This window comes from Corella eumyota, chromosome 2 (assembly GCF_963082875.1).
Source record: "Corella eumyota chromosome 2, kaCorEumy4.1, whole genome shotgun sequence".
In the NCBI taxonomy this organism is placed as follows: domain Eukaryota; kingdom Metazoa; phylum Chordata; class Ascidiacea; order Phlebobranchia; family Corellidae; genus Corella; species Corella eumyota.
The window spans coordinates 18,325,997-18,348,023 of NC_137491.1; the positions used below are offsets into that span (position 1 = coordinate 18,325,997).

At 26.7% G+C, this 22,027-nt stretch overlaps 1 protein-coding gene across 3 annotated transcripts; it reads left to right on the forward strand.

The window, feature by feature from the left end:
- Nucleotides 1–1,043: 1,043 nt before the first annotated feature.
- Nucleotides 1,044–20,799, forward strand: LOC145744104 (signal transducer and activator of transcription 5B-like). Of its 3 annotated transcripts, XM_082562210.1 has the most exons (20): nt 1,044–1,208; nt 3,137–3,272; nt 9,069–9,237; nt 10,134–10,293; nt 10,809–10,898; nt 12,122–12,299; nt 12,911–13,047; nt 13,237–13,388; nt 13,808–13,963; nt 14,967–15,146; nt 15,506–15,599; nt 16,420–16,542; nt 17,085–17,177; nt 17,923–18,064; nt 18,350–18,503; nt 18,658–18,794; nt 19,051–19,227; nt 19,303–19,360; nt 19,574–19,702; nt 19,783–20,797. In XM_082562210.1, exons 3-20 carry the CDS (start codon nt 9,110–9,112, stop codon nt 19,916–19,918), a joined length of 2,424 nt encoding a protein of 807 aa, XP_082418336.1. In that variant the 5' UTR covers nt 1,044–1,208; nt 3,137–3,272; nt 9,069–9,109; the 3' UTR covers nt 19,919–20,797. The 3 variants fall into 3 exon arrangements, with proteins under 3 accessions (XP_082418336.1, XP_082418335.1, XP_082418334.1); XM_082562209.1 differs by lacking the exon at nt 1,044–1,208 and having other exon boundaries at nt 3,090–3,272; XM_082562208.1 differs by lacking the exons at nt 1,044–1,208; nt 3,137–3,272 and adding an exon at nt 8,710–8,904 and having other exon boundaries at nt 19,783–20,799.
- The last annotated feature ends 1,228 nt before the right edge of the window (nt 20,800–22,027 follow it).

A 22,027-nucleotide genomic window follows, 5' to 3' on the forward strand; every position in this document is an offset into this window, starting at 1 on the left:
TAATTTAATACACGATGTGATAAAGCAATCCAATAAAACTCAATTTTAAATTTTATTAAAAACATTAAATTTAAATTAATTTTGAAAACTGTTTGAAAATTTATGGAATGAAATTATCTTTTTTTACTTTTTATTGTTTTGCGTGCCAGGCCTGCGATATATACGTCGGGAAAGTGAAAATAAATTTTTAATTAAAATAAAATTGAGTAATATCGGTTAAATATTTACAAGTTGTAAAATATGCAATGACAAAATGTGAAAAGTTGAAAAAACTTTAGCTACAAACTGTAAATTAAATTTAGTTAATTTTTTTTTGCATAAAAAGCTTCTATTTGCAAATTTTGGTTTGTTTAAATTAACAAATAATATTTTTTTAGATTTTTAGTAATGATTATTCAAAAAAAAATTTATTTAAAGGAATTTTTAATTTTTTTGTTTTACTGACTACATTTATTAGAATATAAATTAAAATAGAATTGAATTTTTTTCTATTGCAAAATGAACTTAAAAGGCATTAGAAAATTTGCATTACACAATGTAGTGACGTTTATTTAATTATGGTCATAAAATTATTGACGCGTTTTCTTAATTACTATCCAGTGGCAAAGCGCCAAATAATATTCGTCTGACCTGTTAAACGATTTTTGAATACACGTCATTCTGGTGGGTTGTCATTTTGTAATTACATGTGAATAAAAAAAAATTATATCTATATAATTTAGAGTTCTTTAACTTGGATTTTGCTTAAAATCAGTATTAACACATATGTTCCTTTTAAAAAAGTTATTGAAAATCTAATAAAAACTATTGTTAATTGGCGTTTTTTTATATTATAAAATACATTTATTAATTAATTAAGAAAATATTGTAATATACCGTTTCACCAAATTTTAAAACCTAATTTAAACTATCCCTAAAATATTAATTTTTTGTATTGTCGATGTTACTTTTTGTGTTAGCATTATTTTTGCAAAAACATGGATTGCTGTTAGTATAGCACACAGTGGTTTAATAAGTAACTTGTGGTTATCATCAAGATTGAGTGTAACTTTATAGTTTTGTTCAGTAATTTAAAAGTGGTTTCTATTGGCTAATTGTTAGTTTATTGTAAATTTTTAGTGTTGTTGCATTTTTGCAGTGCAACAGTGTTATTTATATTCTGTAAGTTCTGTTCATGTAAAAACGAAGGATTGAACTTTTAAAAACAGGTAACTATGTAGGTATGGTATTTTCAGTTTTTTGAGATTGGTATTTTTTTTCTTTCTTACTTTATTTTATTATTAAAAGTAACTGATTTTGTTATTATTTTTAAAGAGATGGAAATATAAATTTAACGTTTGTACTGTCAGACTGTTGAGACTGACAGACAAGCATGCAAAATAAAAAAAATCTGTATTTATAAAACTTAGCGGACGACGTTAATAGAGCTTCTTAAGATTTTACAGTCAGACAGTAGTTTTAAACAACCAGCAAATACTGCATCGAACAAAAAGACAGAAAATAGTTTAGAGAAGTTTGTAAGACAGTAAGAGTTGATCATAAACCTAGCCAAAAATAAATATAATAAAAAATTTTGTGAAGGGGGTAATACATTTTTGACAATATTTTAAAGTTTAAATCGAGGCAAGGAGGGGAATAGTATAAAATATGGACCTAAATTTTGTTCATGAAAATACTGTAGTGACATAGATCATAATAAGAGTAGTTTCTGGTATTTACTAAAATATGCAAAAAATATTTTTTTTATTAAAAATACTTTTCTTTAAATTATTAAAATATATTTTATCAGTTAGTCGTAAGCATGTATGTCTACCACTAAAGTTAATTTACAAAAAAAAGTTGAAAATCAATTTTTTTAAAACTAAACCAAATAAAATTAAAAAGGATTTTTACTATACAAAATAAACTAATTAAATATAAATTAATAACTAAAATTTATGGTATAAGCAAATTGTATGCACAATATGGTGCAAATGTAGATTATATGTTTTTGCAAGCTAAACATAAGGAAGTTTAAAACATTCATTTACAAACAATCTGTTTTTTACTTTCCTTAAGTAAAGGAGTTTTGCATTTATCTTTAAAAATACATTGTGTATTAGTAAGGACTGTAATTGTAAAAAAAAATGTATGGCTATTTTTTTACGTTTTTTATGCCACAAGTGACAGTAAATGACATAATAAATCAGTTGGTCAAAATTTTGAGAATATATACTAACAGTATATTTATTTCACAACCACCTTGTTTTATAATATATCAAAAACTGGTCACTTAACTTATTAAATATGAGAACAAATAAATGTTATTTAATAAAAATTTAACAAAATAATTTTTATATTTAATTTTAAAATATCGTTTAAAAAAATTGCTTGCGCTTTATTTAGCGCCAGTTCGTTAACGTTAAACGTCAACTAATGTTTGTTTAGTACAGCTTCAGGCTATTTAAGCTTAGTTAGGCTTTTTAGGATATATTTGTTTGCATTTAGTAAGTCATAGGTATGATACGATTACGTTTTTTAACTAATAGTCAGAATTTTTCGTATTTTACAAACTTTAAAAACTAAAAAAGTAGTAGATAATCCAGTTTGTTTTTATTTGTAGGAAAATAAATAATAAATAAATATAACTTAAAGTCAATTTGCAATTTTTGTTATGTAGCAATAATAATCCTAGTTTTATTATTTTTAAATTACGAACAACTTTATGTTTAAAATAGGTTTAAAAGATCGTATTAATTTGCAAATTTTTGGAAATCTGTTTAAAGGATTTCCGCTAGTAGGAGCTAAAGCGCCCTTTTTTAAATACGAATTTATTAAGGAGTAATTACTAATTTTTTGCCTGTTTTACACAAAATTATTAAACTATATAATAATAGTTAAATTAATAAAAACAACTAGTATACAACATACAATTTACAGTTGTTTATTAAAACTGTTATTTCCAATAAACTAAATATATTGCAATATTTTTTTCTAATTTTTAATAAACTTATTGTTTTTTATCGTTATTTACCTAAAACGACGATGTTTTGTTCAATTTTAAACTGTATTGAACTCTCGTATTTAATTCTAACTAAGGAGTAGGAATTTCTCGTAACTGGAAATAGCTGACTTCCTTTTTAATTGTTAACTACAGGGTTTCAATTCATTTAATTAAAGACATATTGGCATCAGCAACATACGGCAAAGTTTTGCAGATATTTATCCCAACAATCCACGGAGAATGAATAACCTGGAATAGCGTCAATTATTAAGACTTCGTTAACAGTTTGGTGAGTAGGTTGGGCTTATATTTTGTAAAGAAATTTTCGGTACGTTTTTGCAGGTCTTATATTCGGCTTACCAAAGGTTTACAAGAAAGAGAAAACACAAGTATGCAGAAACTTTATCAAGAAAGTCTTTTTTAGTTGTTGTAGGAACAAATATAGTAGAAAAAAAATGCATGTTGTTTTTATTATTTAGCGATTTTTGCATGTAATTCATGTTCTAAAAAAGACAGTCTATTAGAAAAGAAGAAATTTTACGCCAAATCAATCTTAATCAAGTGTTATCAACAGAATTGATTTGTTTTGTTACAATATCAGCAGCAAAGTTATTCAACAAAATATAACTAAGTCTTTAAATGGTTGTCTTACTCAGTGTAATATTTGATATTTCAAGTTATATAAACCAACATGTTACATAACTCCCACCAAGTTTATATGGAGTATGTAGACACACAAACCAAATGTAAATACCTGCAGTTTGGAGTAAATGCGGCTTAGTTTAGAGTTACTCTTATCACTGATGTTATTGCAATAACTTGTTAAATAAGTAACCGCCATCAAGATAGGCTGCTTTCTTGTTATGGGAATTCAAAATGTATAACGTACAGGAGTTTGAACTATCGATTTTTGTTTAAGTTAAGTAAGGTATAGTAGATGTAGAAAACTTGGTTTCTCCTAATAAAGCATGTTAGGTTGTTTATTTAGTAATGCAAGAATTTTTATGTTTTTAAAATAAAATACATGTACTTAAAACGTGTTGAATTTTGGATTCTTTTTTGTCGGTCTTTTTAATAAATTTAAATATAGCATTAATCATAATTCACTAAAAAAGATTTATTTGTATTATTAATTACAATTCTATTTTTAAATTTTTTGATTTCGCTATCTATAAAATTCCACGAAAATTTGCGCAAATAAGTTAAACATAGAGTTTTAACTATTGATAGTATTGCCTTTTTATTAAAAAAGTTAAACGTAGAATTACATAACATGTATTTTAACTTAATTAATTTGCGTTTTTTATTAATAATGCGTTGTGTGTTGATTTTATAAGTTTTTTTTTTTAATTTAAAAAATGAGACCAAATTTTTTTTTTAAATATTATATCTATACTTGACGGAAAAATATATCTTTTTTTAAAAAATGCTCGTATTAATGGCCCAATAATTTATTGGTTTTGTTAAAATTTCTTTTAAAAGCGTGTTTGTGTAATTTAGGTTCTAAGTAACATGATTATAGTTTTATCTATTGTTTGGTAAGTTTAATTTTTGTTGGTTTGGTGACTCAGAAATTACTGAAAATGTGTCAAGATCAAAAAATTTATTTAGAAAATGTGTCAAGATCAAAAAAAAAATTTAGGTTCGTAGTGACTTGATTTAAATGAAAAATACGCATATTAAATTAGTTTTTTGTTACTATAAAATTTATATGACATATACATTAATATTTTTTGAAACATACTAATTTGTAAAGTTTTTTAAATAATAAAATTAATATTTATTTTAGTAAAGAAATATGTAAATAAATTTGTTATCAAAAAACATTTTAAAATGAACTACAATTTTGGGTTCAATTTTTATGACTTGGTTTTATTTTACAACTTTTAAACCACTAAAACATCGTTATGTAAACTCTTAAATTTACTGCATTTTTACAACGTTCCAGTAGTTGTTGTTTGTTTGCCTATGCTTGCTAAGAATAGAACAACATTAAGGTAATCTCTAAAAACAACAAATATTTATAGCTACTTTAAGAATACACAGAAATTAACGCTAAGCCAATACGAGGTAGTGTTGTTCAAATTCAGTAATCGAAAAGCGGTTTAGTTTTATGTTGATTATCAAAGTGTTTTTAACAGTTGCCTTTTTCGTTTTTTTTCACGTTTGTTCATATATTACGCGACATAGTTAAGGTTTTTTCCAGTCAGCCAACATGATTAACGACCCTCTTTTAAAACGTTTTTCCTTAGCTAGTTAATGACAAATGACGACTTCTAAAAGGAAATGCACTTTCCTGCACAGTATAGTTTTGTATGCAAGCCAATATTTTCCAAACAGTAGATTGTATTTGATTTGAAGATTAGTGCAAGTACAGATGGTTTATATCAAATCTTAACAAAATGTAGATTGTAAAATATAAAACAATTTGATTTAGTGTAAAATTGCGTAACTAACATGTCGTTATTTGTTAAATTTAAATAAGATTTTTGGTTTACACGTTTTGGCATTTTTTAGACTAATTAGTCAGTCCGGCACGAACTTAGTATTTTAAATGTTTTTGTTAACTTTATTTTTGTATGTCAAATTAGTTTATGTGCCCAAATATAGCTAGCATATGGAAATATCAAAAAAAGTTATTTTAGTCAAGTTTTTATGGTATTTATTCTGTAAAAACCTGAAGTTAAAATGTTAAGGAATAATATTTAGACGAAGTTTTCATTTTTAGGTAAAAATATGATGCTTTTAAATAGAAATGTGATAATTTCTTTGCTTTTTGTAATACTTTATATTTATAGATTTTTATAATAGTTTGGCGAAAACGTGTTATGTGAAAACGTTGTGCAATCTAAGTTAAATAAAACTGTTTTAACAAAAAAAAAGAATCGCTTAAAAAATTCTAATAATTGAATTTTAAAAGATGAAATGTCATAAAAAATAATTTGGCTAATTATTTTTTTTTCTTAATACACTTAAGTACATGTAATGTAAAATCATGTATTGTATATAAAAAAGTTTTTAGTTAACTACTGTAAGAAATAGATTCGTGTTTGTCTAGAAAAATTGGACATTTACCAAACTAAAAGTCGTACGATATTATAAGTTTAGTTATTTTTGTATATTTTGAAGTCAAACTTTCAAAACAAGGATTCTGCACAGACAAGACAAATGGTTTTCTATTTTTGATCGAAACTTTAATTGTTCTTTAAAACAAGAAAAAAATCTTGTCTGAAAAGCTAAAAAAATAACTAAAGATGGTTTATTTTTGTGTAGTGACTTTCTTTGTTAAGTTAAATATTTTAAAGTTAAAACTTTCAGTAGATAGATTTTGATTAAAATTTTTTACGTATTTAATATTTAAATTTTAAAAACAAGATTATAGTACTACCACTTAACAAAACATATAATCAGATGAAATGAACTATTTAAAATAAGGACATTAATTAAACAACGGTCAAGTCGTAAATATTAATTATTTTTCAATCGTTTATCGCTTAAACATAATGTACTTGCCAAGGGCCTAAACTGAACCCGTTTTACCTCTGAAAGACTTTAAATTTTCGGTCATTAATTTTTGACTATTGTTGTTGCCAGCAGACAAAATTTTTATGATTTAGTTTTGCGAATTTAATTTTTGTCTGTTGGAAAATTTTATAAGCTTTGAGTTTGTAGATATTTTAGTAGTTTTTAAGACTTTAAAAATTGTTAAAGATTAGAAAAAACTTTTACATTTTCTAGTAAAGCATATTAGTTTATTTTGGTAAAATTTTTTATGTTTTAAAAATGTTAGTTTTAGATTTTTAATGTTAGTTTTAGATTGACAAATATTTAAAACCAGGTATTTTATCACGTTAAAATATAAATATGTAATTTATATACAAAAAATAGGATATTTTATCAAGTTATTTATGTTTATCAAAACATTATTTTAAACTATTTTCTCAATAAAAAAAATGTTTATTTATATTTTAAAAATAGTTCCAGTTCATTTCAAAATAATAGAAATTCAAAATTTTTAATGCTTGATAAAAATTAGTTTAATAAATTTAAATTTTAAGCCTATACATTAGTTAGAATCCACTTTCTCAAAAAACTGAATGTTTGTAATTTCTTAAACAACAACAAAAACCTAATCACGTTTTTTACGTCTTTCAACTTGTTTTTGTTTAAAATTCGTGAACACACTTGCAAGTATGACGTCATAGACGAGTTAGGTGTGACCACATTATTGACCTCAGGCCCAATGAGGCTTCCACTTGTGGTGACTGGTCTTTAACCATAAGCCGTTAATTTGAACGCCATTTATAGGAAAGGGTATTCAGTATTTTTTTCTAAAAATTGAAAAACTTTGGGTATTAGTTTTATGTTTTGAGGAAAGTTTTTAGAATGAACTTAATTTTGATGATTTTTAAGGGTGAATTTTATTGGCAATAGTAAGATTTTGTATAAATATTGGCAATGTTTTTAAAAAATAGTACAATTTATTTTAATGTCAAATTAAAAAAAAAAGTTTTTAATTTTTAGAGTTTCTGTAGTATCATGAATTTTTGTAGGATTAGTACACCAATTTTCTTTTAAAAATAAATGTTTTAATTTAAGGAAAAAAATAAAATGCTTTAATAAAAATATAAAAGTACGATAATTAACCATTAGGAATAAAAAAAAGGCTGTAACTTTAACAAAAATTAATTGCCCACAATTTAAATCATAGTTGTAGTTATGTAACATTAATACGGAACAAACATTACCACTAATACAAAACTATGAGTTTTAATGTTTTTTAATCTAAATACCACATTTTTATATAACTATAATTGTGTTTTACATCATTTCTTGAATATCCCTTATCAAAAAGTTACCACGAAATGCCAGGTTTTTTTGAATTGTTTTGAATTTTGGTTCTCACGATAAATAGAACTCCTGTGACCAACTTAAATTGTTTAACAAACTTGTTATGGGATTGTGGGTAGCCCACTTGTACAAATAAAAGAACAGTCTGTTTTATGGATTATATATTTTTTTAAGCTTTTTTGATCTGCGGGTTTTAATGGGCAACTTGATATTCGTTTTAGCTGTTAGTTACCTTGTTAAAAGTTGTTTAAATGTTTAAAGTTTAATATGCAAATTTTGTATGCAAATAGGTTGTTTAATACTAGTTAATACACTTCAAAAAGGGGATAGAATTTTTGTTCTTTTTTTACATGTTTAAATAATTAAAACAAAGTTTGACCTAGATTTACATTTTAGCTTAAATTTTTCAGCCGTTTTAAAGTAATTGGTAGTTTAAGTTTAATTTTTAAATGATGTAACGTTCAATTAAGGTTTTCCTTTGTTCAAATCTGTTAAAAATCACATGTAATTAAGTAGCCAACCAAATGCGTAACAGAATATGAGTAAAAGTTGTAAAAAAAATCATTTTAAGTGAGTCAATATTTAAAATATTAGTCAGCTATATAAAATATCTATTTTATGGTTACAAAAATTTACCGAGCATTTGAACAATTGTTTTTGCCTTAAAAGTAAGGGCATAATCTTTTAAATTAAATTAGAAACTTTATATATATGGACAGGTTTATAGACATAAAGTTTAAGTTATTATGTCAAGTTTGTCAATAAAAGCAGTATATTATATATTAAAGGAAAACATACTAATAATACATAATACCGAATAAAATTAAGTATTTAAACAAAGAAGATTTTAAAATTTTCACGTGTTTAGTTTTAGAATACAGTAAGACCCTTAAAAAATAGTTTACGAATGTTTGATGAAATAGAGTCTTAAAAAATTGAAGTAAGAATGCTTCAATGCCAGCAAAACAATATGCAGCAAATGACACCACAGCAAAACCAACAACAACAGTCACATAATGGTTTCTATTATGCTGATATGAACATTAAACAAGAAATTCATGATCCTATAGGTTGGTGTTATACCAGTTCGTGACTATACAAAAGTTACAGTTGTTTAAGTAATGATGATAGGTCCTTTATTTTAATTTTTATATGGGCTTTTCAAAAACGCCAAGTTCAAGAGCAAATTTTGAAGGTTCAATTTAAAGTTAAATTTTATTTTCTTTTGTTTCAGATCAACTTCACGCGTCCTCTTCCGTCGGAGGTCCTCGAAAAATGTCGCTCTGGGCAAAAGTTCGCGAACTAGAGGGCGACTCGTTGCGGCAAATTCAGAACCTTTACGGACCGAATTTTCCGATTGAATTCCGGCATTATTTTGCCGACATTATTGAGCGCCAATCATGGTAAAATATTGAAATTTATTATGCAGTATTGGCAGTTGCAATTTAAGAGCAATGTAAAAGCATTAGAAACAATGGCAAATATCATGGTGTAAACTATGCCATATTTATTTGATATTTATACATGGTTTCAATAGTATGTTATGGCATATTCACAGAACTCAAATCTTTAACTGTATTTGGTGTGTCATGATAAACTAAAAAATTATGTGTTAAAAATATGACGGCACTTGAAAAATGACGACGCAGTCGATCATGGCTTTATGACGTCATCGAATGTCAACAATGTCTGTTTTTTAGTGAGTGATGGGAAAATTTGGTTAAGTGATTAATAGTTTTTATGTTCTTTTTGTCGTTTGGTGTTAAATTTAGTAATATTTAAATACTTTGTCATGACAATGGTGTAATGCTTTTATTTTTGTATTTTCTACATTCGAAATTGATGGTAATTTATCTAATCCAATTTGTATTTACCATTTCTTATTACAAATTTTTAATTTACTGTTAAAATATTTTTAATTTAAAATAATTTTTTTTTGTAAGGTCATTTTAATTTATTTGGTATTTTATTGTCAGGTTAGTTTTATTATATCTTGTATAACATATTATTAATAAAGATTAAATATTTATATTCTAAATATATTTTTAATTGTACGAATTGAAAAAAGGCAAATTGTGAAAGTTATAATTTTTGAAACTAGCAATTAAATGAAGAAGAATTTAAATTTAAATCAAATTTAACAGATTGTTTGTTCTGAAGTTTTGTTTTTTCATAATAAACTAGATTGCCTTACAGTTTATGTGTGCTCTAATGTTATTCAGTTTATTTTAAATTTTTGAATAAAAAGGCTTTATAGAATTTTATTCATCTTTGTTTTATTTATTTTTTTTGTTCTTAGGGATCAATTAGACCCTGATAACATTCCAAACGATGAACCGCATGCCCGATATATTCTTGATACTTTCTTGGGCGAGATACAAAAACAATGCGATCAACTAACTGAAGGAAGGGATTTCTTACAGCGACTTCATTTCAGTGAAATTGCTTCGCATTTCAAAGTAAGTTTGTTCTATTTATGTAATTCTAATTCGATTTATTTAAATTTTACCTACATATAAGAATCTTTTATTATTTTAATTTAAATATCTTCATAAAAAATGTTAATAACGTCTTGATGTAATGTATTTAACCAACAAACAGATATATTAGTTGGAAAATAATACCGCCATAATAATTTAATAATACAACTTAAAACTAGGCCAGGTCAAGTAGACTATCTTTTACAAGAAATCTATTTTAAAAATATTAAACTAGATTTCGATAAAAAGGATTAAACAATGTCAATATTATTTCTATTGAACACACTTTTAATTTAGTTGTTACAGTTGTTTGCAAACTATTAATGATCAATTTCAAGAATACACATTTACCAAAACTTAATTGCCAATTACTTTAAACCTGTTTAACAAAAAACTGCTAGTTTACAATAACTAGACGCTAGATTAGTTAGGCTACAAAACAACACCACGTTGTCGGTGTGCTGTTTACCTAACGTAAATATTGTCGTGTTTAGAACGTATATGGCCCTGCACCGCTTGAGCTTGTTCGGACGGTAAAGAAAATTTTGTCAATTGAAACCCGGTTGGTTCAACATGCTAATTCGGTAAGTAAAAACTGGGTCAACTACCATAAAACTAATTTATTAGAAAAATTAGGATTGAAAATGCAAAATGGCGTTAAAAATTGACTGTTAGTAGATAGCCCGCTCTACTAGTTTATTTACTCACGTACCGCAAATGGCTGTTTTCTTATTTTTTATATAATCTATATATATACATATACATATGTCGTCTATTAAGCCACATTATATAGGTAGACTTGTATAGAATATATAGATGACCTAAATTTAGAATAATTTTTTTTAAATAATTTAATTTTTTATTTTAGCATAAATCATATTGGGTATATTTTATTTAAGGTTGCCGTATTACACAAATGTTAATTTATTTTTAAAAGTTATTTTTACGTTATAAATAACGTATTTAAATAAATCTAACACGTTTGTTATAACTTACTTTCTATTAGTATCTTTGGATGATTTTAACTTTTGACTTTTTTAACTTAATTTATCTGTTAAAAAAAATTGGCTTACAAAAATTATTCTATTTAAAATTGTTTAAAATATTATATATTTAAACAGTAATCAAAAAAAAAACTGCATACCTTTTACTTACAGTAAGCTAAAAGTTGTAAACTTGTTTTATTACTCCTGTGTTTATGTTGTAATTTTAACTACCTTGTGACTAAACATCAAGAGAATTTGTGATGTATGAGTATTTGTTATGACGTTTTAAACCATTTAAAAAACCTAACAGTTATTTGTGTTTTTGGAGTAATTTGTATATGTGTTGTTGATTTTCGTTTTTTAAAGTTTTATTTCTATTTTAAGATTTTATCTAATAAAACAATTTTGTTTTATATTTTGTTTGAATTTATTTGTAAATATAGTATTTTAGTGGTATAAATGTTTTTTAGTTATATTTAGGTTGTAATAAGCATTTTATGTATTTTTTTTATTTATTTATTCTCGATTCAAAAGGTTGACTTTACGACATAAACATAAAATAACATCAGTAACCCCGACCCAGTTTCAAGTTGTCCCGACGGTTTAAAATATTATAGTTTATAATTATTCAATGATTTGGCTTCTGATAAAGTTTGGCTCAGCAGAATTACATACTGTTTCACCTTACTTTGGGAGCAAGAGAGCAGTGGGGATCGAACCTAAAACCTTCTATAGTAAAGCCAAGTGTTTTTTTTCTAACTACTACACCACGCTGCCGACAGTGTTTATCGTTAGAGTAAATAAAATTATATTTTCTTCAGTTAATGGATGGTGGAAACCACATGAGAAACAACCAGCAATCTGAGAAGGTTCTTCACATTAACCGAGAATTAGAAAGAATATCAGCAATGACACGGGATACAGAAAACGATTTACGTAAACTCCAATCACAACAGGAATATTTTGTCATCAATTACCAAGACAGCTTAAAAATATCAAGTAATTTTGTAATTTTTTATGCAACTTAAAATATAAAAACAGCCAAAAATATCAAGAAATATTTTTGTGATCTTTTTCACATTTTGTTTAATTTTTATTGTAGTGTTTGGGGAATTAAAAGATGCGTTTTTTTTTAATTTTAAAGACATACTATACACGTTTGGTAATAAATGATTAATTTTCGTGATAGAAAAACTACCATACAGCATGCTGCCATATATTGTTTGTTATTATTTTCCTGCTAATTCATCTTAATTAACGAACATTAATTGGGGTGTAAAGTTTGCAAGATGCAAAAGTCTGCCAGTTTGGCATTTCAATAAAAGCTATTTGTTAATATAAAGTAAATTAATAATGTATTGATTTATTTAATACTTACTTTTTTTATTAACAATATATTGCTAAACTAAAAGTAAATTTTATAAAGAAGCAATTTGTGAATTTTAAGTTAATTAATTTATTTAATATCATATATTTTATAACTATGCTGAATCAAAAAGACTGTTATAATAAGAATCTATTTGTGAACTTATAATTAATTATAAAATTAGTTTTATTTAATTACGATTTATCAGTAATCTTTGGTTTCATCAAGAAAACTTTATTTTTAGCTGATCTACAGCAACTGCAGTTGTTGGATCGAAACGACCAAACCCGTATTTCACTTGAACCTCCTTTGCAAAGAAAACAAAGAGAAGTGGACAAATTGTTGAGGGAAGAAGCTCAGAAGTTACAACAACTAAGAGCCGTAAGTATATTTGTATATCTAACCTGTTAAAGTGGTATTATAAGTTTATTTTAACTGTTTCCAAATCAAACAACTTTGACTAAACAGTACTAGCCTTCTGCAGAGTCTAACCCAATTCGTATTTGGATTATAATTAGACAATATCACGAGGCTGCAAATGTCTTGATGTTTTTTAATTTTATTTTACAGAGTTTAGCAAAACGCCACGAAGAAACGTTTACTTTACTCACCCAGCTGCAAAATCAAATCCTGGACGAAGAATTGATCAAATGGAAAAGATCGCAGGCGCTCGCTTATAATGGAGTTCAACAAGAAGCTAATTTAGATCAACTTCAGCAATGGTAAATTTAAAAGCTTTATACCGTAGTCCCTTTTAAAGAAAGTGTATAACTTATTTTATAAAATACTATGCAAAGTATAGAAGAATGTTGTAGCAAATGTGAATTTTTTGTATTTATTTATCCTTGATGTGGAAAGTTTGACTTTACGACCCATACATAAAGTAACATTTGTTACCTCGACCAAGTCTCAAGTTTTCCTTGGCAGTTTGGAATATTATAAATTATAATTGATAATTAAGCTGCTGATTAAGTGTTGTCTTAGAAGAAGGTTATAGCGCTTATTTTAGGTTGCTACAGCATAAGAGCAGTGGGGATCAAACTTACGAACTTATGAAGTGAATCCAAGTGTTTTGACCACCACACCACGCTGCCGTTTATTTAAACATTTTAATTATTAAAATTATTTAATTTCGAATCAGGTGTGAACAGCTGGCAGAAATAATCTGGCAGAATCGTCAGCAAATCAAACGGGTCGAAATTCAACGTCAACAACTTCCAATCAACAACCCGGGTCGGGATGTTTTGCCCGATCTTAATGCAACAATCACTGCTCTGCTGTCCACACTTGTAACAAGGTAAAGTTACTTATTTTTTTCGTATCACATTTACGAAATAGGTTTTTGTATTTTGATTGGAAAAGGGTTTAATATTTAAAATGTTGAATCTATCTACAAACGCTGTGCTCAAGGGCTAATAATACGGTTTTGGTGCGGCTCGAACCCGAAACCCATTTTGTGTTGCTTTATGTTAGTGTTTACTGAATGTTAGTTCGATTTTTACCATGACGCCTTTGAAGTAATCAGTTGACTAAATTTCTTACACTCAATGGGTAGTTTATCAGAAGATTAATTATACATACAAGAAACAAAGTCTACACAAAGTTGAGGCAAAATAACAAATATTACTATAAGAAATGGCAAAATAAAACAATGCAAAGGTATATAAATACTGCATAATTAAATTATTAACATCAAGATGCATGAATATATCGTTAATATATTTGATGAACACATTTTATAACTAAGCGTATTTTGACTTGTCAGGTTTCGTATTTCGTTCTTGCTATGTTTATCAAATTTCATATAAATAAACTCAAATGACTGCAGCGCGAGTAACATTGGTTACAAATCAAAAATGTGTGTTAACAGCTGTTTGAGTATAATCCCGAGTTATTTTAGTCTAAGTTTTAATACAACATTTTAAAATTACTGTTTTTTTTTGTACATATATCTTTATCTTCGATGTGGGAAAGTCGAATGCGCGACTTAAACATAGGGTAACATCAGTTACTCCGACCCAGTCTCGAGTTGACTTTCTCAGTTTGGGATATTATATAGATTATAATTGCCCGGTAATTATACTGCTGATTAAGTGCTGGCTTAGTAGGAGTTTATACCGTTTAAAGCGCCTTACTCAAGGGCGCTACAGAATGAAATCGGTGGGGATTGAACCCACGTTTAATAGCCCATTGGATCAAAACAATGTCATTTGCATTAAAACGTTATAACTTTGGTAAATTAAAATCTTTTTTCCTTGCAAACTTTAATATTTTTAGTTGAATTTTTTTATCTTTTTTAGCACCTTTATAATCGAGAAGCAGCCGCCACAAGTTTTAAAAACCCAGACGCGCTTTGGCGCTACCATCCGGCTGCTTGTTGGTGGAAAATTAAACGTACACATGAACCCGCCGACTGTTAAGGCAAGTATTATTAACGAAGCCCAGGCCCAGCACTTGCTAAAGAACGACTCGACAAGAAGGCAAGCTAAACTTTAAACATTTTATTAATAAAAATGTGTTTTTGTATTTAAAATATCTGTTTTTTGTAATTTATGCAGGTAGTCAAAATAATTTAATTTTCAAGCAGGTTTTTTGATAGTTGAAATTTAACATTTTTTTTTTTTATTTTGCATATTTATTTGTAGTATAACAGTTTTAATTAGGTATTTTTTTTTAATTTAACAACACACTAACTTATCAAAAATCAGATTTTTTTAAAAATGTTTAAATGATATATATTTATTGCAACAGTAACTATACAGTACACGGGATTTAACCAAACTAATTATTCACAATTTCTAATTTTTTTCTTTTACTGAACTTCCAAGTTTATTTTTAGTATAACTGACATGAGTGGCGAAATACTTAACCCTGAAAGTGTAATGGAATATCATCCTCAATCTGGAATACTAAGTGTCAGTTTTCGTAACATGGTAAGTAAGTTTAAATATACATAAAAATCAAATATATTTTTCCATTCAGGGTGCTTTTTACCGGCAGCTTGGTGTAGAGGTAAGAACACTTGCTACACCACACATGAGGTCGTGGGTTTAATCCCCACTGATCTCATGCTGTAGCGCCCTTGCGTAAGGTGCTATAAACGGTATGAACTCCTGCTGAGCCAGCACTTAATCAGCAGTATAATTATCAGGCAATTATAATCTATAATATCCCAAACTGCCACAGACAACTCGAGACTGGGTCGGAGTAACTGATGTTACCCTATGTTTAAGTCGCGCATTCGACTTTCCCACATGGAGGATAAAGATATATACAAAAAAAAATTAAAAAAAAAAAAAAAAAAAAAAAAAATAATTTTTTTTTTTTAAGTTAGTTTTTTCTAAAATTAGTTGTTATAAAGGTACATACAAATAAATCAAATTATATTGTGTTTTAAATTAAAATTAGTTAATGCACAAAAGTTACTGTTTTGTTTATTTAATACGATGTCTTATAAAAACTTTCTTAAGAGTTTTTTTAATTTAATTTATTAACTTTATTTTCTCATGGACAATATTTTAAAAAAATATCTTATTATTTAATATGTTTTTTTTTTATTTTAATTTGGACAATTTCTTGTAAACATTGCCTATATTATTTTTGGAGTTCTAATATAAATTTTAACGTGATAATGTATTGAAGATATCTAAATTTGCAAAAAAATAAACTAATAAAACAATAAGAACTTTTATTTAAAAAATTAAATATTTTTTACCAAATAATTTTACCAACTTTATTGTTTAATATTTTTAGTCACTCCGTCGAATTAAACGTTCGGACAAGCGAGGTGCAGAGGCAGTCACTGAGGAAAAATTCACAGTTTTGTTCCAATCGAGATTCAGTGTTGGGGGGAACGAATTAGTCTTCCAAGTTCGGGTAAAAAAAGAAATTAAAAAACAAATTTTTTTTATTTAATTAAAATTTTGTTACACTTTTTACTAGAACTAGGATTAATGTTTAGTTGTTTAATTCTCTTTACATTTTGAATTTTATATTTTATTTATTTTTTTAAAACAAACTTAAGTTAATTGAGATATAATTTTTATCTTAAGATTAACTTTATTTTTGGTACAAACAATTAAAATACAAAGCTTGTAATGTTTTATAACCATTGCCCTTGGCAAAATATTGTGTAAATTTTTGTTTAACAAACAAGGATATAATTAAATGCTGAAATTAAAAAGTATTTTAACACATATAATATATTTACAATCATTTTTTTTATAAATTAATTTATAAATATGTTCTTAAAAAGAGTAGACTAAAAATTAATACCATGGAAAAGTAAATTTTGTAATCCCAAATTAAATATTTAAACGTTGAATAAAAAAAATATTTTTAAGTATCTCAAATATTAAATCAAATTCAAAATCAATTTTTTTTTGTTAATTTTATGTGATCTGTTTTTATATACTTAGACCTTATCCTTACCAGTTGTAGTAATAGTACACGGCAACCAAGAAGCAAACGCAGCAGCCAGCATATTATGGGACAACGCATTCGCGGAACAGGTACAAAACCGGTTCTAACCAGTTCTAACTAGATTATTTTTTGTAGCCTTTCACCACATCTCTCCCTGTTGTGGTGATAGTTAACGTAAGCCAAGATTGCAACGCGCGGGGTACAGTTCTATGGGATAATGCTTTCTCGTATAAGGTGCCATATGCACGAAAAATTTAGGCGCAAATCGCAAAAATTAATTTTGTCGTTAAATCACTATAATTTTTTTTTATATATACCCCTAATTTATATGACAATGCGGAATTATTAGTTAAAAAAAACTGATTAGATTATGTATAAACGGGTTAATTTTTTATAGACCTATTGCCAGTAATTTGTAGAGCAATAAGTAACCTTTTTTTGAATTTTTAAACCTTTTTATATAAATCTATATTTGCAAGTAATTTGCAAAGCAATTTGTAACCTTTTATTTAGAATCTTAAACTGTGTTTTGAATAAGTTGACTTGGTAAATTAACTTTGTATAAAAATATATTTGCCATTAATTTGCAGGGCAATACGTATTTATAAAAAAAAAATTAAAATTAATTTAATTGTAGTAGGAAATGTTGTATTAATTTTTATTTGGTTTAATTTTTAATTTAATTTCTTTTTAAATATTTAATCTGTAAAAAGTAATGTTTATATTTGTTGTATTTAAACTATATTACTATAATTTTTAATAATAAATCCTACAAAGTTATATTACAAATTTTAACACTAAAATAAAAAAAAGTTTAAATATTTTTTTATACAGGGTCGTATTCCCTTTCATATCCCTGATAAAGTGCCATGGTGTCAACTGATTGAAGCACTAGATTATAAATGGAGACATGAGTGTCATAGCAATAGAGGACTTACTCAGCAAGCTAAACAATATCTGGCTTACAAAGTTTTCAGTAAGTTTTAATATGTAATTTTATTTAAAAATTATTTCTATATTTTTTGTGTATTTTTGGCGTTATATTGCATAACTTTAAGCCGTATACATTGTGTTTTTGTACCTACAACATCTTAGGTTTAAATCCTGATAGCGTTAATGTTTTTGCTTATATTTTTCTGTTTTATATAAATACGAAAACATTACTTTTTCAATGATTTGCAATATCATAGCGTTTTTTTGTGTAAGTTATGTCGCAATTTAATAAAGTTAAGTTAAATCTAAATTGACTTAACTTTTATAGGACAAAATGTGCCAGCGAATTCGGACAAGTTAATCTCATGGGCGCAATTCAACAGAGAACCGCTTCTTAATCGAAATTTCACATTCTGGCAGTGGTTTAACGGAGTCATGGAGTTAACAAAAAGCAAGCATTTGCAACAACACTGGAACGACGGGTAAAAAAATCAGTTTTTTGTAACTTAAAAATTTGATCTTATTAAAGTTTCTACTATTTTTTGTAAGGAAATAAAAATTTGATCTTTTTTAGGATTTTACAAATTTAATCTTGTTTAATTTTTTAACATTTTCCTATTGTGTTTTTTTTTATAGGGCAATTATTGGGTTTATTGGTAAAGCAGAATCACAAGAAAAATTGCTTTCAAAATCTCTTGCAACATTTTTACTTCGTTATTCCGACTCTGAAATTGGAGGATTGACAATAGCTTGGACTGCAGAATCGGAGAAAGGTGAAGATTAAGAATTTTTTTGTAACGTCTCAAGTTCGATTCCCACTGCTGGCATTTTGTTTTGTTTTTTTTAACTAACTTTTTACCTAAAGCAGTGATGGTATTTTGTAAAGAACTAAGGAATATGTAAAAAACTGTATAAGAAGTGTGTTGTTTACCAATATACATTGTTGTGATTTCGGCTTTGCAAATTGCCCTTCGGTTAACCCATAAACTTTATCTAAACCTACTCGCAATAAACAAATGTTTTTTTCAGGCATAGCTAGAGTATGGAACCTTCAGCCGCAGACGCTACGTGACTACGGTATTCGGTCTTTAGCGGACCGCATAAAAGATTTAGACCAACTGCTTTATATTTGTAAGTCTGACGACACCCAACAAACGAAAGACGAAGTTTTCGGGCAATATTACAGCAAATCGATAAGCGAGTCACGTGAGTGAAAAGTTAAATTTTTGGCGCGCATTTTTGTTTGTAACAAAAGTTTAATTTTTAATCTTATTTTTGCAGCTGAAAGAGGCGGTTATGTTACAGCAGAATTAATGCAAACTATTACAATTCCACACAGGTAAAAAAGGCATTTTTTATTTTTAGCTAATTAACTTTTGGTTGTTACCAGCATTTAAGATAGTCCAAACATTTTTGCTTTATTTGTCATTGTGTTTTAAACATTAAGAGTCTATTTTTTTACTTTGGTTTCTTAAACTAATTGTTTGTTTTTTTTTATGATAAAATTCGCCTTAAAATGTATATCAATTTTTTTTTTTTAATTTTTCTATAGCAATATATTAAACATGAGTCTGATGGGTGATCAGAGCGCTCCGAGCACACCTGCAAGTAGCTACGAAGCCCAGCTCTCCATACATAGCCCCACTCCAGTGACCTTACATAACCCCATACAGTATGATGTGTAAGTCACGTGTTTAGTTTTGGCGCGAAAATTTTTTCTTGTATTTTTTCTGCAAAATTAATGTTTTGATATGTTATTAGGCCAGAGCTTAGACAAGCAAACAACTATCAACCCTCCAACGATGTAGTTGGAGGCACGATGGACTATGACGAAAGTTTGAACTGTTTCCAGCCTTGCAGCATAGATGTGGATGAACTCCTTAGCCGTAACATGTAACTCTTGTGCGCCCACCGCCGACTGGATTTTTTTCCAATTTTTTATCGCAATTTTTGTTCGACCGCGCGATTTTGACAAAACATTGCCTGATTTATGACATCATGAACCGCTGACGTCATATGATACGTTACCATGACAAACATTTTTTTATAGTTGTATAAATCGTGTTTTTTTGAGATTAAAGAATAGTACGGCAGGCAATAAAGTAGTTAAGAATTAGTGTAGCAATATAGAATTACGTTTTGTAACAAATCAATATGCAGTAGTAGTCAATACGGTACGTACTAATAATACATTGTAATTATTCATTGATATCGGTACATTGTGCGCCTAATATTTTCGGTACATTTGTGTTATCATTTTTTCTTGATTTTTAATTACAATTGTTTCATTTATTGTCCGTGAATTGCCCGAAGTTTAAATACGCATTCCCCTGTTGTTAATTTAAGTAGTAAATTATTGATGCAGTGTTTTAAATGAAATATTCTGAAAAGATTTCGTTTTTGCTGTCAGCATATTGTAAAATTTAACATTTCTATTACTAGCAATCCAAATTTCTTTCTTTTTGGATCATTGATTTAAATTTACTTAAAAATATCCTGCTTAAAAAAATACAAAAAACATTAAATTAAAAAAAATTCGACAAATATTTTTTTTTCGATTTTCTAACTTTTAAAATTTTTTTTATACTGGCAAAAATATTTATGAAAAATTAAAAAAAATGGTTTTCCTTTTCAATTTTTTTTAATTTTGGTGACATTCTATAATATTAACAAATCCGTTGTTATCTATATCTGTGTATGTATGGTCTAACTGTTTATAATATAACGTACTGTTGTATGAACGCTAATGTTATATACAAAAAACGTACTTTATGTATTTGCATTGAACTTAATTTTAAAATTAATAAAATGCGAGTTTATATAAATTTTTGTTTTGACAATTTCATAAAAATTAGAGTTTAAGCAAAAATTATTTTGTAAAATCTTAATTAGAAAAGTATTAAAATTTTTTCACAAAAATTATTTTATTTTCTTTGTAACAAAAAAATAATTACTTTATTTGTAATCAATTCCAATTTTGTGACGTCATTATTTTGAAATGGTACGTCAACACTTGAAAGTACATCACTTCACATTAGTTTAACTCGCGCATTTTTAAGTACACGACAAGTACGTGATTTGTTTTACCCTTAGCTCTTACATGGAAAAATTTAAAGGCGTTTTAAGTATGGTTCGCAGTTGAAATTTGCGTGGTAATATTGTCATGGCAACGAACTGACTGTTTTAAAAGTTTGTTGTTTTAGTCTGTGATGGTTGTGGTTTAAAAATAGAAACTTCTGTTGCTTATGTTGAATAGTAATAATTGTCAGTACGAAAAATGTGTAGTCAGTTTAAAAAATAACATGCAATTTTATATTTATTTGTCTAAATGAAAAATAACTCTATATAGCTAAGCATTTTAAAATGATGCCTTTGACTACAGTTCTATTATTCAATTAAAACGGAACTTACAGGTCAAATTCTGATTAAAAAATGATGTTACTTTTTATCATGTATTAAATTTAAAAAAATAATAGGCAAAAACACTTCACTATAAATTGCATTGTTGATAATAAATTATGGTTGTTGTTCTTAAGTTACTTAAAAAACTGATCGCAAGTTTAAATTTTAATATTTTGTTTTAGAAGTGTTGTAATTTAAATAAAATCAATAATTTATGAAGAATGGATGCATGTAGTTATAGATAAGTATCTTTAAAGTAAAATTATTCACATCTGGTCTATGCAAAATTTATAAGATAACAAGGATAACATTAATTTTCTACGTCCACACTTTGTGCTTTATTTAGTTTTTTGTATTAAGAAAAATTAGTTTTTGTATTAAGAAGGTTATATAGTGTATAAGTTTTAAAAGACAAAAGTATTTAAAAACTTTAACTTGAAAAAATATATTAATAAAGTTAACTTAAGAATATATTTTGTTTAGAATAGTTTTACTTAGAGGGTATATAATATACTTTATTTCAAATATTTTATATAACTGAACTTTACTTTATATGTCTATTTTGATAAACTGCTTCTGAATTTAAGAAATAAAATAATGCAAT